The sequence below is a fragment of the Moschus berezovskii genome, chromosome 8, assembly GCF_049115385.1.
Source record: "Moschus berezovskii isolate FMDL1 chromosome 8, NW_MosBer_1.0, whole genome shotgun sequence".
Taxonomy (NCBI): Eukaryota; Metazoa; Chordata; class Mammalia; order Artiodactyla; family Moschidae; genus Moschus; species Moschus berezovskii.
Window position 1 is genome coordinate 93,991,881 of NC_142467.1, and position 21,327 is coordinate 94,013,207.

Below are 21,327 nucleotides of genomic sequence, written 5' to 3' on the forward strand. Positions count from 1 at the left end.
GTTTCAGGACCTGGTAGAGGAGGGTTGAGAGGCACTGGAAGGCTTCCTGGAAGAGGAGAAATGGATGCTATGACTTTGAAGAAAGCAGAAGCCCCAAATCCAAAATCCGAGAAGCTGGGGGAGGATGAAAAGGGTGTAGAATCAGGGAAGTCAAGGGGAGAGGATATATGAGTAAAGAGGAAATGGTCAGCTACAAGAAATGCTGGCGAGAGATTAGAGAGATATCCGGGGTGAGCAAGTGAAGTAGGGAGAGTCCCTCTTTGCTACAGTTCAGGTAGCAAATACAGGAGTCTTTTAAAATAAATTTTTATTTTTGGTTGCATTGGATCTTCATTGCTGCGCACAGGCTTTCTCTAGTTGGGGCAAGAGGGGGCTACTCTCTAGTTGACATTCACCAGCTCCTCATTGCGGTGGCTTCTCCTGTTGCAGAGCACAGGCTCTAGAGCGCAGGCTCAGAAGTTCTGGCTCATGGGTTTGGTTGTTCCAAGACACGTGGAATCCTCCCAGACCAAGGATCGAACCCATGTTCCCTACATTGGTAGGTGGATTCTCAACCACTGGACCATCAGGGAAATCCTATAGGAGTCCTCAGGATTAGAAAAATTACTGTTTTGCAACCACAAGTGTAGTAACTGATTCAAGCTGGGAGCATCCCCGGATATAAAAAACAGTGGGTGAAAACTTATAAGAGGCAAGGTGGTTGCATAATATAGGATTATCTTTCACATAGAATGCTTGTCAGTTCAGTTCAGTTCAGTCGCTCAGTCATGTCCGACTCTCCGCGACCCCATGAATCACAGCACGCCAGGCCTCCCTGTCCATCACCAACTCCCGGAGTTCACTCAAACTCATGTCCACAGAGTCGGTGATGCCATCCAGCCATCTCATTTTCTGTCGTCCCCTTCTCCTCCCGCCCCCAAACTTTCCCAGCATCAGAGTCTTTTCCAGTGAGTCAACTTGTCACATGAGGTGACCAAAGTATTACAGTTTCAGCTTTAGCATCAGTCCTTCCAATGAACACCCAGGACTGATCTCCTTTAGAATGGACTGGTTGGATCTCCTTGCAGTACAAAGGGGAAAAGGCACCTGTCATGAGTATCACCAGAAGGAAGTGATCAATGTTTACATCACCCGTAAGGGGACAGACTGACATTACATGCTGCTCGATACCTTCTCTGCAATCTCTCTGCTCAAATTGCACAACCTGAATAGTTCTTTTTTGCTGTTGCTATTGCTTTGGCTGCGATGGGTCTCAGTCGCAGCACATGGGATCTTTGTTGCAGAGTACAGGATATTTATCATGGCATGAGGGCTCTTAGTTGTCCCATATGGGATCTAGTTCCCTGACCAGGGATCAAACCTGAACCACCTGCATTGGAAGCACAGAGCCTTAGCCACTGGACCACCAAGGAAGTCACAGCATTTTTCATAGTAGCCCAAAGATGGAAACAAATGCCCACCAATGGATGAATGGAGAAAAAAAAAGTGAACTACATGGGCGATGGAATATTATCCAGCCTTTTAAAAAAAGAGGGCGATGGGGATGAAAGGAATGGGGAATTGATGGTTAATGGGGACAGACAGAGTTTCAGTTTGGGAAGGTGGCAAAGCTCTGGATGGTGGGGATGGTTCTGCAATAAAGTGAATGTGCTTAGTGCCACTGAGCTGTACATGTGAAAATGATGAGGGGACTTCCCTGGTGGTCCAGCAGCTAAAACGCCATGCTCCCAATTAAGGGACCCAGGTTCCATACCTGGTCTGGGAACTAGATCCCACATGCCACAACTAAGCTTGAATACAGAAACAGAAGATCCCTCATGCCACAGTGAAGACTCAGAACAACCAAATAAATAAATAAATTTTTAAAAAAGTAAAATAAAAATGGTGAAGATTGGTAAAACTACAGGATGAAACGCAAAGTACAGTGACCCAGCGCCGTGATGCTACAGTTTACTGCGAAACAGCCTGGGAAAGAGGAAACGAGCAAATATGGCCCAAATCAACACCTGGAGCCTCGAGGTGGATGATTCATTGTATCATTCTTTCAAGCCTTTTCCATAGGAATTGGAATTTTTCCAAGTAAAAAGCCTAAGACAGTAAAAGGAGGACCAGGAAGTGAGGTGGCCATTAGTCCAATGACTTGGAGGTCACTTAGACCTGATTGGTGAGCTATTGGAGAAGCCCATGGAAGGGAAATAAATCCTAAAACTCATAACTGACATCCAGCCGGCACTTGCTGTGGTCTAGAAGTTCTCCTAAAAGGGTGCATGTACCCTTTTAATCTTCTCCAAACTCTAGGGGTGAACACTATTGTTCCTCCCATTTTACAGATGGGGAAACTGAGGCCCAGAGAGGAGAAGTCCCTTGTCCCAAATAGAATGAAGTAAGCGTAGTGTGGGCTTCCCAGTTGGCACTAGTGTAAGTAACCTGACTGCCAGTGCAAGAGACATAAGAGATATGGATTTGATCCTTGGGTTGGGAAGATCCCCTGGAGCAGGGAATGGCAACCGACTACAGTATTCTTGCCTGGAGAATCCACATGGACAACGGAGCCTGGTGGGCTACAGTCCATGGGGTTGCAAAAAATTGGACACAACTGAAGTGACTTAGCACACACGCATGCAAGGATAATACAGTGAGATGGGAAAGAATCTGAGCCCTTGTCCCCCAATTCACCAGCACCCTCCTCTAGTCTGATGAAACCTCAGCTGTGAAGAGCACTCACCAGCTATGTTATGATCCATCTCTGGCATTCTTAAAACTCTTCATCCCACCATCCAGGATGAGTGGAGTCCCGAAAAACTGTTATTATGTATTAACAACTACTTGTTATATATTTAACTACCACTTGGGGACTCGATGGACATGAGTTTGAGCAAACTCCGGGAGTTGGTGATGGACAGGGAGGCCTGGCATACTGTGATTCATGGGGTCACAAAGAGTCGGACACGACTGAGTGACTGAACTGATTGACTGGGGATTAGCACAGTGCAGGGGGCCCTGAGGAGGACTCTGCTGTGGTTCAGTTCAGTTCAGTTCAGTTCAGTCGCTCAGTCGTGTCTGACTCTCCGCGACCCCATGAACCACAGCACGCCAGGCCTCCCTGTCCATCACCAACTTCCGGAGTTCACTCAAACTCATGTCCACAGAGTCGGTGATGCCATCCAGCCATCTCATTCTCCGTCGTCCCCTTCTCCTCCCGCCCCCAACCTTTCCCAGCATCAGAGTCTTTTCCAGTGAGTCAACTTGTCGCATGAGGTGGCCAAAGTATTGCAGCTTCAGCTTCAGCATCAGTCTTTCCAATGAACATCCAGGATTGATCTCCTTTAGAATGGACTGGTTGGATCTCCTTGCAGTATAAGGGACTCTCAAGAGTCTTCTCCAACACCACAGTTCAAAAGCATCGATTCTTCGGCGATCAGCTTTCTTCACAGTCCAACTCTCACATCCATACATGACCACGGGAAAAACCATTGCCTTGACTAGACGGACCTTGGTTGGCAAAGTAATGTCTCTGCTTTTTAATATACTATCAAGGTTGGTCATAACTTTCCTTCCCCTTCCTTAATTTACCCCACACATGGGATGAAGCTGGGCAAAGGCCTTTGCAGTGGTCAGGACCAGATGGAGGAAGAGACTGCAATGGGGGAACCCAGTGGAGGGCAAGAGGCATGACTGGAAGGCTTCCGGGAGGAGGCATTGGCTCTGCAGCTTTGAAGAACACATCTTTCTGGACCTAGTTCTGGGGATGTGGGGATGGCCCAGACCTGGCCTTCAGAGTCTTAAGGATGCTCAGGCCAGGGCCAAGGACACGAAGGCAAGCAAGATCATCCCACTCATCCCTAAAATAAGCCTTTTTGAATTTGGGGGAAGCCAGCAACTGGAGGATGTCACCCCAGACTTGGATCCCATTATCCAATGCAAAGGGTAGATCACATACCCAGATCAGCAGGGTCGATCAGTAGATCACATCCCCATCCTGACCCAGCAGTGACCCCCGTCCAGGGAGCCAGGAACGCCACTCAGGCTCTTTTGGAGACTGCTTATAAAAGTGCCTCAAGGGACTTCCCTGGTAGTCCAGCGGTTAAGACTCTATGCTCCCAATGCAGGGGTCCTGGGTTCAATCCCTAGTGGGGGAACTAGATCCCACACGCTGTAACTAAGAGTTCACATGCTGCAACTGGGACCTGGAGCAGCCAAATGAGTAAATTTTTTTTTTAAGTGTATGAAAGTGAGAGCTCTCTCCCATGAAAAAAATTTGCAAAGACAAAATCAGAAAAGAACGAAATCTGTGCATTCTATCTGCACTGCCGCTCCTCAAAAGAGTTAGATCTAAAACAGCATCTCCGAAAGAGTTGCCGCAGGCCAGCCATTCAAGTGTCTATGCCTCCTGTCTGCTGACCGAGGGCCTGCGGCAAGGGTGGGGCAGGTGTGGGTATTTCCTAGCCTGTGGGCGCTCCGGGAGAAATATTTCAGAGTCCTTAGCCCAGAAGAAGCAGTCTGGCCCATTCCTTCATTCCTGACTGCGCTCTGCGCAGGACCTGGCCTGTGCTTTGGGGACCTGACAGAACTGTGCTTGTGCTCAGTTGCTAAATCACCTCTGAATCTTTGGGAGCCCATGGACTGCAGCCCGGCAGGCTCCTCTGTCCATGGGATTTCCCAGGCAAGAATACTGGAGTGGGTTACCATTTCCTCCTCCAAGGGGATCTTCCTGACCCAGAGATCGAACCTGACTCTTATGTCTCTGGAGGGTTCTTTACCACTAGTGCCATCAGACGTTTAAAGATTTTCATGGCCTGATTTGTGTGCGGTGTCTTTTAGTTGCTTGGGGAATCCCATCCCAGATGAAATTCGGGATGCTCAATTAAACTGGCATATCAGATACACGATGAGTGATTCACAAATGATTTTTTAAAAGCATCAGGAGACCCCAAATATGGTGGGGAACATACTTATGCTAAAACAATTATTCTTCTGAAATTCAAGTTCAATTAACCCGGGTGTCCTGGATTTTTATTCCCAGGAAGGACAGAATGTGAGGGACCAGGTTGGGAGTCGCGATACCCGGGTGCAGGTGGCCCAGGTGAGGGATGGGAGCTAGTTGGAGGCAGAGGAGGGGAGAAAAATAGGGGGTCCCAGGGGCAGGTTGGAGAAGTGTCTCTGTGGTTTGGTGATCGATGAGATGTGGGTGGATGAACCTAGAAGACTTGGGCTTTTACCCTGAGTGATGTGGGGGAGCCCCAGGGGAGCAGCTGCAAGGAGAGGAGGGATGTGACATGGGTAAGAGGCTCACAGACCCAACCTGTGGCCTCAACAGCCATCTGTCCCTAGGCATGGCCACAGCCTGGGTCTCTCCCGTGGCACTGCTGATGTTTGGAGCTGGGTCATCCGATATGGGTTTCCGTGGTGGCTCAGATAGTAAAGAATCTGCCTGCAAACCCAGGTTTGATCCCTGGGTTAGGAAGATCCTCTGGAGAAGGGAAAGGCAATCCACTCCAGTATTCTTGCCTGGAGGATTCCATGGGCACAGGAACCTGGCGGACTACAGCTAATGGGACTGTAAAGAGTTGGACACGACTGAGTAACTACAGACATCCTCCATGGGAGGCTGTCCTGGGCACTGTGGAGCAGCATCCCTGGCCCGCACCCAATGGATGCCAGGAGCACACCCTGCTCCTTTAAGTCAGGACAACCAACACAACCAGACTTTGCCAATATCCTGTGGAGGGCAGGGTCACTCCCAGTGGGGGATCCCTCATCTAGGTAGTGTAAGAGTAAGCAAGGAGATGGGTCTGGAGTGCTAACCGGGGCAAGTCCTGGTTGTCAGGCTTGAAGGCTTTGGCCTCTCCTGTCATTTACAGATCTTTCTTGGGATGGGAGAAGTGGATGCCTGCACGGCTGGAGCTTGGTGAGGTTTGGGTCACACGCTGCCCATAGGCAGACTCATCCAAAGGCCATTTGTGCAAGGTGAAGGAAAGATCTACCTTCGAGTCTGATAAAACTTTTAATATTTAGACGTTTGGGCATTTAATTCTGTCGATCCGGGCTCATGGGTAACACCGCCTTGGTCTGGCAGCCCGCAACGGTCTGGTTTGAGTCCATAGGGTTGCTGGTGATAATGATGGGCACCTTGGCCTTGACGCTGGTCAGGGACCAGGGCAGGTGGACAGTGCTGACCAGCTCGTACTGGGTGTTCATGATCTCGCTGTCCTGTGAGCCGCTACCGCTCACGGACAGCACAGGCGGGAGGTGGAAAGTGCTGACGATCTTGGTGGCGTTGAAGGCCGTGATGTGGGTGTTCGCCTCCTGCCTGAGCAGCTCACTGCTGTCCACCCTGGAGCGGCGCTCTGCATTGGGCGTGAAGCCCTCGTAGTGCACGCGGGAGTATAGGGCGAAGATGACCGTCTTAATGCACTTGCTGGTCTGGTTGTTGATTTCCGTGGTGAACATGACCCTCTCCCCCGGGGTGAAGGTGTTCTTTTCCATCTGGATCTGCAGGCAGATGGTTCCCTGGCTGCAGCAGTTATAAGACACCTTCTTCTCGGCCTCCACACACAGAGGGTTCTAGAAGAAATGGGGGTGGGGAGGGACAACTGTGAGGGATTGAGGCCACAAGGTCTGTTTGCTCACTTAACAGTCCACCTGGTCTTGAGCCTTTGGGACACTCCAAAGCCCTCTGAACCCTCCTACATTATTGGTGGAAATGTTAACTGGTGCAGCCACTATGGGAAAACAGTATGGAGGTTCCTCAGAAAACTAAAAATAGAAGATGAACTAGCAATCCCACTCCTGGGACTATACAAGGACAAAACTCTAATTCAGAAGGATACATGCAGCTCTACGTTCATAGCAACACTGTTTACAACAGCCAAGACATGGAAACAACCTAAATGTCCACGGATCGATGAATGGACAAAGAAGATGTGGAACATATATACAGTGGAATATTACTCAGCCTTGAAAAAGGATGAAATAAAGGCCATTTGCAGCAATAAGCATGCAATTAGAGATTATCATACTAAGTAAAGCAAGTCAGAAAGAGGAAGGCAAATACCAAGTGATATCACTTATATGTGGAATCTAAAATACAGCACAAATGAACCTATCCACAAAACAAAAACAGACTCACAGATATGTAGAACAGACTTGTGGTTGCCAAGGGGGAGGGGGAGGAATGGGTTGGAAGTTTGAGGTTGGTAGATAAAAGCTATCAAATTTAGAATGGATAAACAACAAGGTCTTAATGTATAGAACAGGGAATATATTCAATATCCTGTGATAAACCATAATGGAAAAGAATATTTAAAGAAAGAATGTGTGTATGTGTATGGACTTCCCTGGCGGCTCAGTGGTAAAGAATTCACCTGCCAATGGAGGATATGGGGGTTTGATCCCTGGGTCAGGAAGGTCCCCTGGAGAAGGAAATGTCAACCCACTCCAGTATTGTTGCCAGGGCAATCCCATGGGCAGAGGGGCCTGGAAGGCTACAGTCCATGGGGTAGCAAAGAGACGGACACAACTTAATGACTAAACGACAACAATATATGTGTATAACTGAGTCATTTTGCTGTACAGCGGAAATTGGCATACAATTGTGAATCAACTATACTCTACTTCAATTTAGAAAAATAAACAATCAAAGCCCTTTTCCATTCTGAGTGTCAATTTCCTTGTCTGTAATATAAACCTAGGAGAAGGCAATGGCAACCCACTCCAGTACTCTTGCCTGGAGAATCCCATGGATGGAGGAGCCTGGTAGGCTATAGTCCATGGGGTCGCTAAGAGTCAGACACGACTGAGCGACTTCACTTTCACTTTTCACTTTCATGCATTGGAGAAGGAAATGGCAACCCACTCCAGTATTCTAGCCTGGAGAATTCCAGGGATGGAGGAGCCTGTTAGGCTGCTGTCTATGGGGTCGCACAGAGTCGGACATGACTGACATGACTTAGCAGCAGCAGCAGCAACATAAATCTAAGAAATTCACCTTGGTTTTATCTCTACATCCATAACTCACTTGCTGTGTGACCTTGAACCAGTGCCTTGACTTCTCTGAACCCTAGTTTTCTGGAAGACAGGGAACGTCTTATAGTCAATAGCCCAAGACCTAGGGCTTACCCAAGTAGCTCAGACTTAAGGAGAAAATATTATGGGCTCTGTATCATGAAAACTGTAGAACTGAAATTATGTAACATGTTTAAATAAAAACTTCAAAAGGCAGTCTTTATATCAACTGGTTAGCTGCTGGATTGCAAATAAAGTAATATATACATTATATTTAATGTGTGGCTTGGGTAACGTTTTACTCTTTCTTAGGGCTTCCCTGGTGGCTCAGATGGTAAAGAATTCACCTACAAGAGACCCAGGTTCAATCCTTGGTTTGGGAAGATCCCGTGGAGGAGGAAACAGCAACTCACTCCAGTACTCTTGCCTGGAGAATTCTACAGAGGAGCCTGGTGGGCTACAGTTCATGGGGTTGCAAAGAGTGGAACATGACTGAGCGACGAACACTTTGGGTAACGCTTTAACTTTTTGTTAGTGGATACTACTTTAAAAGATTTGAGGGAATTCCCTGGCAGTCCAATGGCTAGGACTCAGCACTTCCACTGCCAGGGCCCAGGTTCCAGCCCTCGTCAGGGAACTAAGATCTTGCAAGCCTTGCAGGGTGACAGAAATTTTTTTTAATTAAAAATAAATAAAATTAAGAAGATTTGATGTGATGTGGGGTGTGCTTACAATGAGTTACTCTTCAGTTTTGCTGGCTTGCTGTGTCATCTTCTAGACGAACTCGATAGTTTTACAAATACGTGTGTATGCATGTGTGTTTGTGTGTCTGTGTGGCGTTTGTTATTCTCACGCAGATGTTTGCATTGTTTAGAAATACATTCATTTGTGGTTGAATTGTACAGTATTGTTTTACATATTTGAATGCTTTGTACAATCAATCCTCATGTATTTTCCAGCAACTTGCCTTCCTAGCTTAACATCCTGTGTTTTGAAAGGCATTCACGTTGGTGGCTGTCATTCTGATTCATTAATTTTTCACAACGGCAATGAAGTGTGTTGCAAAATAGCTTATTTATATTTATAAATAAATATTTATATTGTTGTTATGTCTTTGATATCATAAAAGAGCTAGAAGGAGCATGGTGAAGACGCTTCGTGGGCTTACATGCCAGAAAGACTTGCTCTGTGCTGTGCTTAGTTGCTCACTCGTGTCTGACTCTTGGCAACCCCTTGGACTGCAGCCCGCCAGACTCCTCTGTCCATGGGATTCTCCAGGCAGGAATACTGGAGTGGGTTGCCATGCCCTCCTCCAGGGGATCTTCCAAAATCAGGGATCGAACTCAGATCTTCCACATTGCAGGTGGATTCTTTACCGTCTGAGCCACCGGGGAAGCCCAAGAATACTTGAGAAGGTAGCCTATCCCTTCTCCAGGGAATCTCCCTGACCCAGGAGTTGAGATGATATACAGATGGCCAATAGGCACAGGAAGAAATGCGCAATGTTGCTGATCATCAGAGAAATGCAAATCACAGTCACAGTCAGATAGCACTTCATACCCATCAGAATAGCCATCATCAAAAAGTCTACAAATAACAAACATTGATGGGGATGTGGAGAAAAGGAACCCTTGTACATTGTTGGTGGGAGTGTAAATTGGTGCAGCCACTATGGAGAACAGTATGGAGGTTCCTCAAAAAACTAACAACAGAGCTACCATATGATCCAATCATTTCACTCCTGGGTATATAACCAGAGAAAACAACAACTCCCCTGGTGGTGCAATGGTTGAGATTCTATGCTTTCACTGCAGGGGATGTGGGTTTGATCCCTGGCCAGGGAATTAAGGTCCCACACAGCGCATGGTGCAGCTGAAAAAAATGTTGATTGGACCCTCTGAACTGATTTTTTTTGTTATTTCTAGTCTACTTATGGTATGATATCATTTTGTTTTATATGAAACAAAAATGTTGTAAGCCATCAAATTAACTTTTTTCTAGTATATTCTATACTATTTTACTTATTTAATACTATTATTTTCAGTCCTACACATTGATTTTATAAAAACAAAGTTTGTTGCAACCCAGCAAATTTTATATATTCCTACTATTCTGTAGGAATAATAAAATATAAAAATAAAATTTTATATTTTGCTTCTATTCTGTTCTTTCATTTTAAAAAATAAATGGCAGCCCAACAAATGGATTTTTTTTCCGATATTTTCTATTCTACTTATTTTATTTTCTGCATTGTTTTCTCTTTTAATATTTTTTTTTAATTAGAGGACAACTGCTTTACAATATTGTGATGGTTTTTACCATGCATCAACATGAATCAGCATTGGCTGTACATATGTCCCCTACCTCTTGAACTCTGCTCCCACCTCCCTCCCCCTCTCACTCCTCTGGGTTGTCACAGACTTTGGGTTCCCTGCCTCATGTATTAAACCTCACAATGGCTATCTATTTTCCATATGGTAATGTATTTTGTGGATTGCAAACATTGTTGTTTAAATATAAAAAAGGAAAACAGTATCCTTTAGTACTATTTTAAGAAAACAACATTTGCAACCTACAAAGTTGATATTTTTTAAAAAACATTTTTTTATTTTGGGCTTGCCTGCTTTTTCATTTTGTAGAAATATGCCTTGCAACTTGCTAAATGGATTTCATACCTCACTAATGGATCATGAACGAAAGTTTGCACGACTGTGTTCTAGATCCAATACCCTTTGTCTCAGAGACCTCAGGCTGACCCCTGACCCCTTTAGCCTCACCTCCTGCCCTCTGCCTCTGGCCCCTGCCTATCTTCAGACTTCCCATGCTTTCTCTCCTCTTGGAAGGCTAATTGCAGGCCATTTCATTCTAAGCTCCTCCAGTCTTATTCGAAAATTCATTGCATGCGTTAGGACCCTACAGGCGTGAAAGGACTGGCTGCCCTAACTCAACACCAAGCCAGCAGTTCTGTCCTGGTCCTGAAGGAGGTACCAAGAGACATCAGTGGTGGCCAAGGGGAGATTCCAATGCCAGGCAGGTGGGGTGGCCCAAGAGCCTAGAATTCCAAGAACGTTAGGGTACAAACTCAACATTGATCTTCTGTACCTGGGAGTTTTTTCAGATCTCCCTCTTTCTTTGGCATATGTGAAACTTTGGGGGGATTCATTCATTCAAGCAGTATCATTTTATCAACTTGGTGCCAAGTTCAAGGAAAACCCACAGCAGTGAAGACCAGTCCAGTCCTTGCTCTGATTGGAAAGATGGATATAAACATGGCACACTTTTTTTTTTAATGGTACATTTTTAAGTTCTTTTTTTAAAAAATGTGGACCATTTTTAAAGATTTATTGAATTTGTTACAGTACTGCTTCTGTTTTATGTTTTGTGTTTTTTTCCCTGCTGCAAGAGACTTGGGATCTTAGCTTCCCGACCAGGAATCGAACCTGCACCCCCTGCTTTGGAAGGCGAAGTCACAACCACCAGACCGCCATTGAAGTCCTTTAATGATAGGTTTCTGATAAAGAGAAGTTATGAGGCTATGGCAAGGGGCTAAGGTAAAGGGAGACTCCCTCAGACTTGATGGTTAGGAGAGAGATGTCTTGGGGACAAGTGCTGTACCCAACGGGACTGCTTGTTCCAAGAGACAATGGGTCATGTCTTTCAAAATTCTCAAGGTACACAGAGAGGGGGTAGAAAAATCGAAACCCTTGTACATGGCTGGTGGGAATGTAAAATGGAGCGGCCACTGTGGAAAAGAGTCTGATTGCTCCTCAAAAGGTAAGATGCAGAATTACCATCTGCTCCACCAATTCCACTCCTAGATGGCTACCTGAGAGGAATGAAAACACATCGACGTAAAGACGTGGACACCCATGTTAGCAGCAGCATGGGCCCCAATAGCCAAGACATGGAAACAACCCGACGTCCATCAAAGGATGAAGAGATATACAAAAGGTGGTCCGTCCATGCCACAGAAAGACGATTCACCCTTAAAAAGGAAGAAAGCACTGACACACACACTACAATGTGGATGAACTTTAAAAAGAAATTCTTCAGCTGTACCCCATGGCAGGTGGGACTTTAGTTCCCTGACCAGGGATTGAACCCATACCCCCTGCATTGGAAGGTGGAATCGTAATCACTGGACCCCCAGGGAAGTCCCTGGATGAACCTTGAAAACACTATGTTCAAATAAGCCAGACACAAAAAGGCCACATACTGTCTGATTCCATTTATTAAAACAGGAAGTGTCCAGAACAGACAAATCCCCGGAGACAGAGAGTGAATGTAGCAGTGGCTTGCGGAGGGGAAAGGGAGGTTTGAGGGAAACAGGTAAGGGATGCAAGACTTCTTTGGTTGTCGTTCAGTCCCTCAGTCGTGTCTGACCCTTTGCAACGCCATAGACTGCTGCATGCCAGGCTTCCCTGTCCTTCACTATCTTCCGGACCTTGCTCAAACTCATGTCCATTGAGTTGGTGATGCCATCCAACCATCTCATCCTCTATCAACCCCTTCTCCTCCTGCCTTCAATCTTACCCAGCATCAGGGTCTTTTCTAAAGAGTCATCTGTTCGCATCAGGTGGCCCCAGTATTGGAGCTTCAGCTTCAACATCAGTCCTTCCAATGAATATTCAGGATTGGTTTCCTTTAGGATTGACTGGTTTGATCTCCTTGCTGTCCAAGAGACTCTCGAGTCTTCTCCAGCACCACAGTTTGAAAGCATCAGTTCTTCAGTGCTCAGCCTTCTTTATGGTGAGGGAGGGGAGGCATTAAAGTGTTCTAACACTGACAGTGGTGATGGCTGTACAATTCTGTGAATGCATGAAGAGCCATGGATTTGGACACTTTAAAGGGAAGAATAATAAGGTATGTGAATTTTATCTCAATCAAGATGTTAAAAAAAAAGTGGAAGGAGAAAAATTTTGCTTCTCCCCTCAGCTCCCCTCCCAGGAGGCAGTGGGCAGCCGTCTGTTGCCAGTTTCTCTGGTCTCTGGAAAGAGGCAGTTTGTTACACCTGCAAGGAAGTTCTGTGCATTTCTTATTTTTACCACCAACGGTGCAGGCTAGACACACTGTTCTGAACTTTGCTTTATGCGTCCAACCCAGTAACGAGGAGGTGCTGAGGAGGTGCTGATCCCGAGAGCTGCCTTGTTCCTTTGTCTCTGGCTGTGTCCTGCTCTCTCTCTCTGCTCTATCTATAGAGTTGACCTTTGACTGTGAACTGTTACTTTAATTCCCTTTGCAACAAACATTTAAGTGGTTACCAGTTTCTGGCCTCGCAGGCAATGCATGGAAAGGTCTTATCACACAAATGAAATGACAGTGGTAGGAGAATTTTCTAGAAGGGAAATGAAATGGCTAGGGCAAAGTGCGTGCTCCTTTTCCTTTGGATAGATACGGCTAAATTGCCTTCTGTGGGGGTTGTGGCAGTTCGTCTGGCCATCATCGAAGCAGGTGACTGAAGATGTAGTTTCCGAGCAAAGATCTAAAGGAGGAAGGGGAGGGGTTGGAAGATCCTGTCGCGGGGTTTTGGGCCGCAGGCACACAACATGCAAAGGACCTGGGGCAGGACGGTGTTGGAGGAACAGCGAGGAGGCCCGTGTGGCTGGAGCAGAGTGAGAGGGGGAGAGAGGGAGGAGGGGGAAGGCAGGAAGGGGATGGGGCAGGTCGTGCAGGGCCTTGTGGGCCAGGGGGAGGTCATGCGCTTTTACTCGGAGGGAGGTGGGAGCCCTGGAAGACAGAGGAGGGTCATCGCCTGACTCCTTTCAGCTGGTCTGAGAAGGACAGACTGTTGGGGTCAGGTCTCTGCCCTGGTCCACCAGCTCCTGCCCTCACCCTGCCCTCTCCAATCCGATTAAAACAGTACTGAGTAGTTGAAAAAACACAACATCTTCATACTCTCAAAATGTATCTGCAATAACTCCCTTTGCTGCTGGAGTAGCGATTTGAGCCCTTCCCATGCACCAGGAGTCCTCCATGTGTACCCATCATGCTGGGTGCTTCATGACCCTCACAATCGAGAAAAGTGTTGTTCATCGAGGAAAGTGTTGTTTTCATTATACCCATCATACAGATCAGGATAATCGAGGTTCTAGGAGGTGCTGTAATTGCCCAAGGCCATTAGCTAATGAAGCATCTGGCAGCAGAGACCTCAATCCAGGTCTGGCCCCACACCAGCATTTTGCTCCAATTTCTGTTTTGTGCACCCTGCACTCTAGATTAGTTCTCAAGGGAGGACCAGAGTCTGCTCAAGGTCACCAGAAAGCAGGTGGCCAAACTGGCGTTGAGCTCAGATCTGCTCACCTCTGATCCACCCCTCTAAGCATCTACCCGCCCTGGAATCCTCCTCCTCTGAGGTTGGCCAGGCTAGAGATGATTCCCTATTACACAGATAAGACTACACCTGGGACTTCTCTGGTGGACCAGTGGTTAAGAATCCGTGCTTCCAATGCAGGGGGCTGGAGTTCAATCCCTGGTTGGGGAACTAAGATCCCACCAAGATGCCTCAAGATCAGAACAAAACATAAAACAGAAGCAATAGTATAACAAGTTCAATAAAGAATTTTTAAATGGTCTACATAAAAAACAATCTTAAAAAAAAAGGACTGATGGGGCATAAATATTTTGAGGCTTCCCTGGACACCATGCCGAGCACCATTCCAGGCCCTGAACCTGCAGGAAGTCCACTGACTGCTCCTCCTGAGACCTAGGGGACAGACGCCCTCTCTGTGTCCAAGTGACAGATGAGGAAATAGCACAGAGAGGCCACAGCACTTGCAGAGGGTTACACAGAAGGCAGGTGGGGACGCTGGGATTTTAACTTGGACCTTGAGAACTAAAATGCCAGCACTCTCAGCCATCATGCTCTGATGACAAAGGAGCCCCCAGGGAGGTGAAGTGACTTTGGCCAACGGAACTCCACCCTCCTTCACTTCCACCTCTGCACCTGGCCTCCGGAAGCCATACAGAAACCGCCTCTGCTCAGGTGACCAACGCTACCAGGCCCTTTCTTCCCTGGTTGGAGGCCACCCCTTGCTGTGCTTCTTGGTGGGGAGAGGGTACCATCTCCATTATCCATTCCCAGAGAGTCACTGAGCACCTGGGACACTCAGTCAGGGGTCAGAGTGGGGCATCTGCTCACTGTTGACCTACCTACCCTGGGGTCAAGGACATTCGGGGGCCAGGTCATTCTCTGTGAGGGGCACTGTGGGGTGTTGAGCAGCTTCTCTGGCCCACCCCCTCGATGGCACTCATCCCCCTCCCCAGTTGCATAACCATACATATCATCAGACATCATTGCTCAGTGTCCCCTGCAGCGATAGAATCACCTCGGTTGAGAGCCACAGGCTTAGTTCCTGCCCTGGTTTCTGATTCCCCTTTTTGCAAAACTCCTGAGCTGGAGGAGCGGCCAACACCTTCCCTTCTTTTTCCAGGTTGGGGCCTTCCCTGTCTCCTGGCCGCTCCTGCCCCATCCCTTACCTCTGGGGAACTTTGAGGCCAACCCCTGCTCCCCCTTGCTCCCCACTACCTGCAATGATTTTTCAGTGTGGAAAATCGAGGAAGTGCCTTGAACCATCAAGTATATTCTCTTCTTGGCTAGAATGTGCTCCCGACCCATGCAGGAGGCCTGCACGAAGTAAAAGACGTTGCCGATTTTGCTGGTGAAGGTGGAAGGGAGCCTGGGAGGTAAGTTGAAATGGAAGTCAAAGGTGTGGCTGCCTGCACTTAACCAATTATCTGAAAGCAAAACACACCAATGCCATCAGAAGGTTCTAGAATCTTCCCCCCAACCCCGCTTCTCTTTATTGTTTTGGCAGTTAGCTTTTTCTGGATCTGGCCTCTCTGTCCCTGAGCTAGCTCTGAGCTTCAGGGATCGAAAAAGCGAAGGCTCATAGATATTAGACCTCAGTTGGGCTGGAGATGGAAACTCTGGGCGGGTGGTAGTCACCCCAAACTACCCTCCGGGACCTGCTCACCCCTGCTCTGGGCCTGGGGAACTGGAGGTCTGGCCTGCAGGTTCGATCACACACTTATTCCACAAACACATCTTGGGGCCCGAGGCAGGCAAATCTCCCTGCCCTGGCAGAGGTTGGCCTTCACTGCACAGCACACAGCAGACTGACCGACTGAGTGATGATGGTGGACCAGGGAGGGACTCACACCGCCCTCTCATCTCTGTGACCTCCCTGTTGTACTTTTTCTTACATTTCCCCCAAACCCTCTTACGAGTGCGTCTTCCCAGTCTGACGGCAACCCCAGGGATGCCAGGGACCTTTTCTGTTTTCTTTGCTGCTGCCTCCCTGGTACCTGGCATGGCTGTTGTGCACAGTAGGTGCTTAATACGTGGTAGTTTGTGGAGTAAATGAATTGAGGCTGATGCTCCTGAGGGGAAACGATGCTGCCCTTGGAAATGGAGAAGGGTGGTACCTAATGCTGTGGGGGTTGAGGGGCTGAAGAATTGTTTTGGTTGAAAGAACTAACACCTATTCAGCGCTTACTATATAACCCCTGCTATTCTGAGCCTGAGACACGCTATTAAATCATCAAGTCCTCAAGACAATCTCAGGAGGCAGGACTTCTTTCTGTTCCCATTTTCCAGGTGGGTTAACTGGGACAGAGAGAGGCATCCTGATTGTTGAGTATTAAGGTCCAGCAGTATGTGGATGGGTTTCCCTGGTGGCTCAGATGGTAAAGAATCTGCCTGTAATGCAGGAGACCCGGGTTCGATCCCTGGGTCAGGAAGATCCCCTGGAGAAGGGAATGGCTACCCACTCCAGTATTCTTGCCTGGGAAATCCCATGGACAGAGGAGCCTAGTGGGCTAAAGTCCATGGGATCACAAAGAGCTGGACAAGACTGAGCAACTAATGCACAAACAATATCCATCACTAGATCTGAGCTCCATAGTCTTTTGGTGACCTTCCCCGGCTACCCTAAAATTTTTTTTAAAAAATCTGAAATGAAACTTTGTTCAACCAAGCATTGGCCAAGCGTTCTGATTGACTGTGGCCTGCCTGGAAGCGCTCATTTTGGAAAGGACCTATAGTTCCCTGGCAGCCCAGGCTCCCTGAAGCCTGTCCAGACTTCAGATCTGAATCTGGCAGAGCTGGGGGCTCGTCAGTGCTTCCCTCGAGGGTCTCTCCTAGTCCTCTCCCTCCTTTCTCTTTCCCTGTGACCACAGGAACCAGGCCTCTGCCCATTTCTCAAATCCCTGGGGGTTTGTTGATTGGCTGACAGATGTGTTTGTCTTCCAGGCCCTGGTTCCCTATTCTGGCTAACGTTGGCAGTCATACTGGTCCTTACCCTCCACTGGGAATGTCTTGGTCTTGTGCACGTAGTCAGCCTTGTTGTTGCAAATAACATCCCGGCTATAATCGCGGGATGCCCCAGTTTCTTCATTCCATTCCACGTAACCTCTTCCCACAAGCTCCACCTTCACGACGGGGTCCACCAGGGTGCTGTTCAGAGTTAGGACCACCTGTCCTTCGATGATGCAGCCGGCCAGGTAGACTGCATCCTTGGGAAGCACTAATTCAATCGACTTCACCACAGACATGGGGGGTTGGGGTGACGGAGAAACATCCTTCCCCCTTCCCCATGTCATGGAGATCCTTGGCCGCAGTGAGGTCATCTGTCTGTGACATCAACCAGTCAAGGTTCCAGGAAGGGGTTCCCAATGGCCAGGATTGGTGGGGCAAGGTTGTTGGGAGTGGGTGGCAGTTTGGGAATCCCAAAGTCCTCACTGGTTGATGAAATGGTAGCCTGACCTCTTTTTTCTAGGAAATAACAAACAAATAAGAAAACCACAAGATAGCAATATTCCTGGCAGACAGGGAACACCTGTCATCCTGCCTGATGTCTGGGGCCTGTGTGGGAAGAATTCTCCCAGGCTCTCTGGTGAGTCGTGTTTCATAAGCTTCATTTACAGATGGAGAGAGGATGAGCCCAGGGGTATCTTCTGCTCCATCGGATGGCCCCCAGATGTGGCATGTGCACCCTCCTCAGGGTTAACACATGGATGCTGGGTTCTATGCAGATAATCATTTTCACTTTTTTTTTCGGCTACATGGTGCAGCTTGTGGGATCTTAATTCCCTGACCAGGGATTGAACCTGTGACCTCAGCAGTGACAGTGTGGAGTCTTAACCACTGGACTGCCAGGGAAGTTCCAATCATTTTCTCTTTAATAGCTCTCTATTTCTATTAATGTGTATTAGAAGGAAAATGATAGCGACAGCTAGGACATGGGATTTGCTGTGTCTTGGAGACGCTCAGAGCACTTTGGGCTCCACGTGATCATGGACACCATCATAAAGCACCATCTCCCTGATGGCTGTCTTTCCTCCTGCTTCTCCACTGCACAAGAAGTCCCTGTAGGGTGGGACTTGGTTTGCTGGACCCAGGGCCTGGTGCAGACAAGGGAGGGCAATTAAAGTCTGTTCAATGACTTAATGATTGTCAAGTGCATATCATTTGCAAAAGGGAAACTGAAGCTGTTTGCACCCTCAGGGTGCCTGATCTGCACGTGGGCCGGTGCCTAAGTAGGAGGGACAGCAAAACAGAAGAAGCTTTAGGAAGTGTCTATTCTCCAGGCTCTGGCAGGCCTCAAGACTATGTCATATCTTGCTGTATTTGATGTGATGTCTTTTGCGGACATCAACATTTTGATTTTCCAACTGGTTGGTAAGGTTCTTTTAAAGATGCTTGGCATAGTTTCTTGTTCATGGTTGTTAATTAACCCAAGCAACCCCTCTGACTTTCTTGAAATGAGTAGAGAGATTGGGTGGGGCCCCTCATCACCACTGCTTAAGGTGTTTTCTGCAGGGAAAACCAGACACCTCTTTCTGTGTTGCTTAACTTCAGATATCCAAGGAGGCTGGACTGTGTGCCCTGCACCAAATGTACACAAGGAATATAGGGTCTATTTCTTTTTCAGCCATGCTGAGTTTTGACAACAGCAGGCAAAGAGAGAGGCTATGCTCTTGCCAGGAATGGGCTGGGTTCCTGTCAAGAGATGTTGTCAGTATGGAAGACCTCATCTGCCTCACAAGGTTGGGGAGGTCTGGCCACCTGCTCACATCTGCAACATGGTTGCCATGTAGCTGATGGCTTAGTTTCGATAAACCCGATCAGTTGTGTTGGCGAAAAGGTAGGGGAAAATTAATAGGATCATCTAGACTTTGTGACTGGAGTGTATTCATTCCTATGGCTGCTGTAACAAATATCCACAAATTCCATGCTTTCAAACAAGACAACTGAGTTCTCTTACGTTTCTGGAGGTCTGAAGTGTGAAATGGAGCTAAAGTCAAGGTGTTGGCAGGATTACGTTCTAGAATTCTAGGAAAGAATTTGTCCCTTGTCTTTTCCAGTTTCTAGAGGTTTCCCATCGGAGAAGGCATTGGCGACCCACTCCAGTACTCTTGCCTGGAAACTCCCATGGACAGAGGAGCCTGGTGGGCTGCAGTCCATGGGGTCGCAAAGAGTCGGACACGACTGAGCGACTTCACTTCACTTCATGATGACACTGGGCCAGCCCAGATAATCTAGGATAATCTCCCCATCTGACAATCTTTAGTTTAATCCTATCTGCCAAGTCTCTTTTGCCATGGAAGGTATGATAGTCACAGACCCCAGGAATTAAGATGTGGACATCTTTGAGGGGCGTTCATCTGTCTACCGCTGGAAGAAATAAAAGTAGAAATACCAGAGCCAAGATAGAAGGAACTCTATGTGTGACCAGAGAAACCTTGTGACAACACACATTGGAACTCATCGGTTTTCAGATCACAGCCCTCCCACCCTGTCTACTGCTCTCCAGAGAAAGACCAAAGTCCTCCTGGTGGCCTGTGAGGTCTTACATGACACCCCTCTGACCTCATCCGCTTGCATCTGCACGGCTCTCTGTCCATCTCTAAGCCTTTTCCGGCCTCTGCATTTGCTCTTGCCGCCTCGATCCGTCTGTCCTTGGTTTCTCATCTCAGATCTCAGCTCAAATGTCATCTGCCCGGAGAGGCCCACCTCTCCACCTCAGCCAGAGCGCCTCCTCTCCCTGCCCTCCCACATGGCTGCTGGTCACTCTCCAGCTCTTGTCCTGTCTTCATGGCACGTGTGGTATCTGAAATGATTTGCTTTATTGATTCATTTCTTGCTGGTCTCCCCAGATAAGAATTTAACCTCTCGGGAGACCACCAACAGGGTGGGCCTTGCCCACTTTTGGGCCCCCAGCTCTGAACACCCTGTTCAGGCATTTTGTAGGTGCCCAAAATGGATCACTGTGTGCCCGCCAGTACTGGTCAGAGCAGAGCAGGCAGGGCGGAGGGGGGAGGGCAGCCCTGCCCGCCTGGACAGCCAGGAGAAGGCGGGAAAACGAGGCGGGAAAAACCAGCAAACAAGCCCTGCGGGTGGGTTGGGTGGGGAGCGCTGGAGGGCCCTGGCGCAAGGAAACCGAGCTGGGGCGATCAGGCCCGTCATCGCGGTGCAGGAGGTCTCCTGGGGGGGTATACCCCCAAATTCTCCTGCATAATTTAGACACTGATTACGGTCTTCCTGCCCAACTGGTCAGTGCATGCCTGGTAAGAGGGGCTGAAGAAACAGACTTAGGAGGTCAGGGTGTCTACCCTGGGGGTCTCTGTCCTGGGGGTGACCCTTAGGGCTAACGGAGAGCACCCATGATGAGGGGGCCCAGGTCCCGCCACCCGCCCCGTTGCACGCTGGGCGCGCCCAGCAGAGCGCGCAGGGCTGGGCGGGGCCGTGGCCCGCCGGGCGGAGGGGGGGTGGACAGAGGCGGGGGCGCCCCCCACCCCCTTTCTCTCTTCCCGCCACTGAGGCGGCCAATCACCAGGCAGGCGCCCGCCCCCGGCGCGGCCTCCTGTGGCCCCGCAACTCCCAAACGCCAAGTTTTCGCGGGAAAAAAATCAGAGCAGCTGGCAGCGCAGCGGGCAGTGGTGGCCGTCCGGGCGCTCGGGATCGCACGCACGTCTGCGCAGGGTCCTGGCCACACACACGGCTCCTCTGCCATCCTCAGAAGGGCCAGCGCGCAAGCAGGCGAGTGGATCGTGAGCGGTCAGGCCGTTTGGGGTGCCAGCCCGGGCCAGGGCGCGGACAGTGGGAGGCGGGCAGGACTCGGCGCACCGGGCGCCTTGACTTTGCAAAACTTTCCGGGACGCTCTGCCAGCACGGGAGTACATTTTCCCCGCGCCAGGGCTACCCTACACTTGGTCTCCGGCTTTGTCCCCCAACCCTGCCGGCCCTTAGAAGTCGCCTCGGAAGCCCAGGCTCTGGCAGGAGCGAGCGGAACATCCCAGGCGCCCCGCGGGGGTCGCGCCGGC

At 48.7% G+C, this 21,327-nt stretch overlaps 2 protein-coding genes across 2 annotated transcripts in view; one reads left to right on the forward strand and one right to left on the reverse strand.

The window, feature by feature from the left end:
• Positions 1-5,991: 5,991 nt before the first annotated feature.
• ARRDC5 (arrestin domain containing 5) lies at positions 5,992-20,914 on the reverse strand. The gene is made up of 3 exons (XM_055431395.2): positions 17,304-20,914; positions 15,530-15,738; positions 5,992-6,564 (listed from the first exon to the last, which is right to left on the reverse strand). The coding sequence occupies exons 1-3, from the start codon at positions 17,629-17,631 to the stop codon at positions 6,028-6,030; spliced, it is 1,074 nt and encodes a 357-aa protein (XP_055287370.1). The 5' UTR covers positions 17,632-20,914; the 3' UTR covers positions 5,992-6,027.
• UHRF1 (ubiquitin like with PHD and ring finger domains 1) overlaps positions 20,911-21,327 on the forward strand; it is a 34,705-nt gene continuing 34,288 nt past the window's right edge. The window contains exon 1 of the mRNA XM_055431387.2: positions 20,911-21,043. The gene's annotated coding sequence lies outside the window, so the exon portion shown is untranslated. The remainder of the gene's footprint in view (positions 21,044-21,327) is intronic.

Excerpts from the sequence above, each read along its gene's own strand:
- ARRDC5 (XM_055431395.2), bottom strand. The coding sequence starts at position 17,631 with ATGACCTCACTGCGGCCAAGGATCTCCATGACATGGGGAAGGGGGAAG. Across the intron at positions 15,739-17,303 it reads CAAGACATTCCCAGTGGAGG|ATAATTGGTTAAGTGCAGGC; the intron begins GTAAGGACCAGT and ends TTTTGCTTTCAG. Across the intron at positions 6,565-15,529 it reads ACACTGAAAAATCATTGCAG|AACCCTCTGTGTGTGGAGGC; the intron begins GTAGTGGGGAGC and ends CATTTCTTCTAG.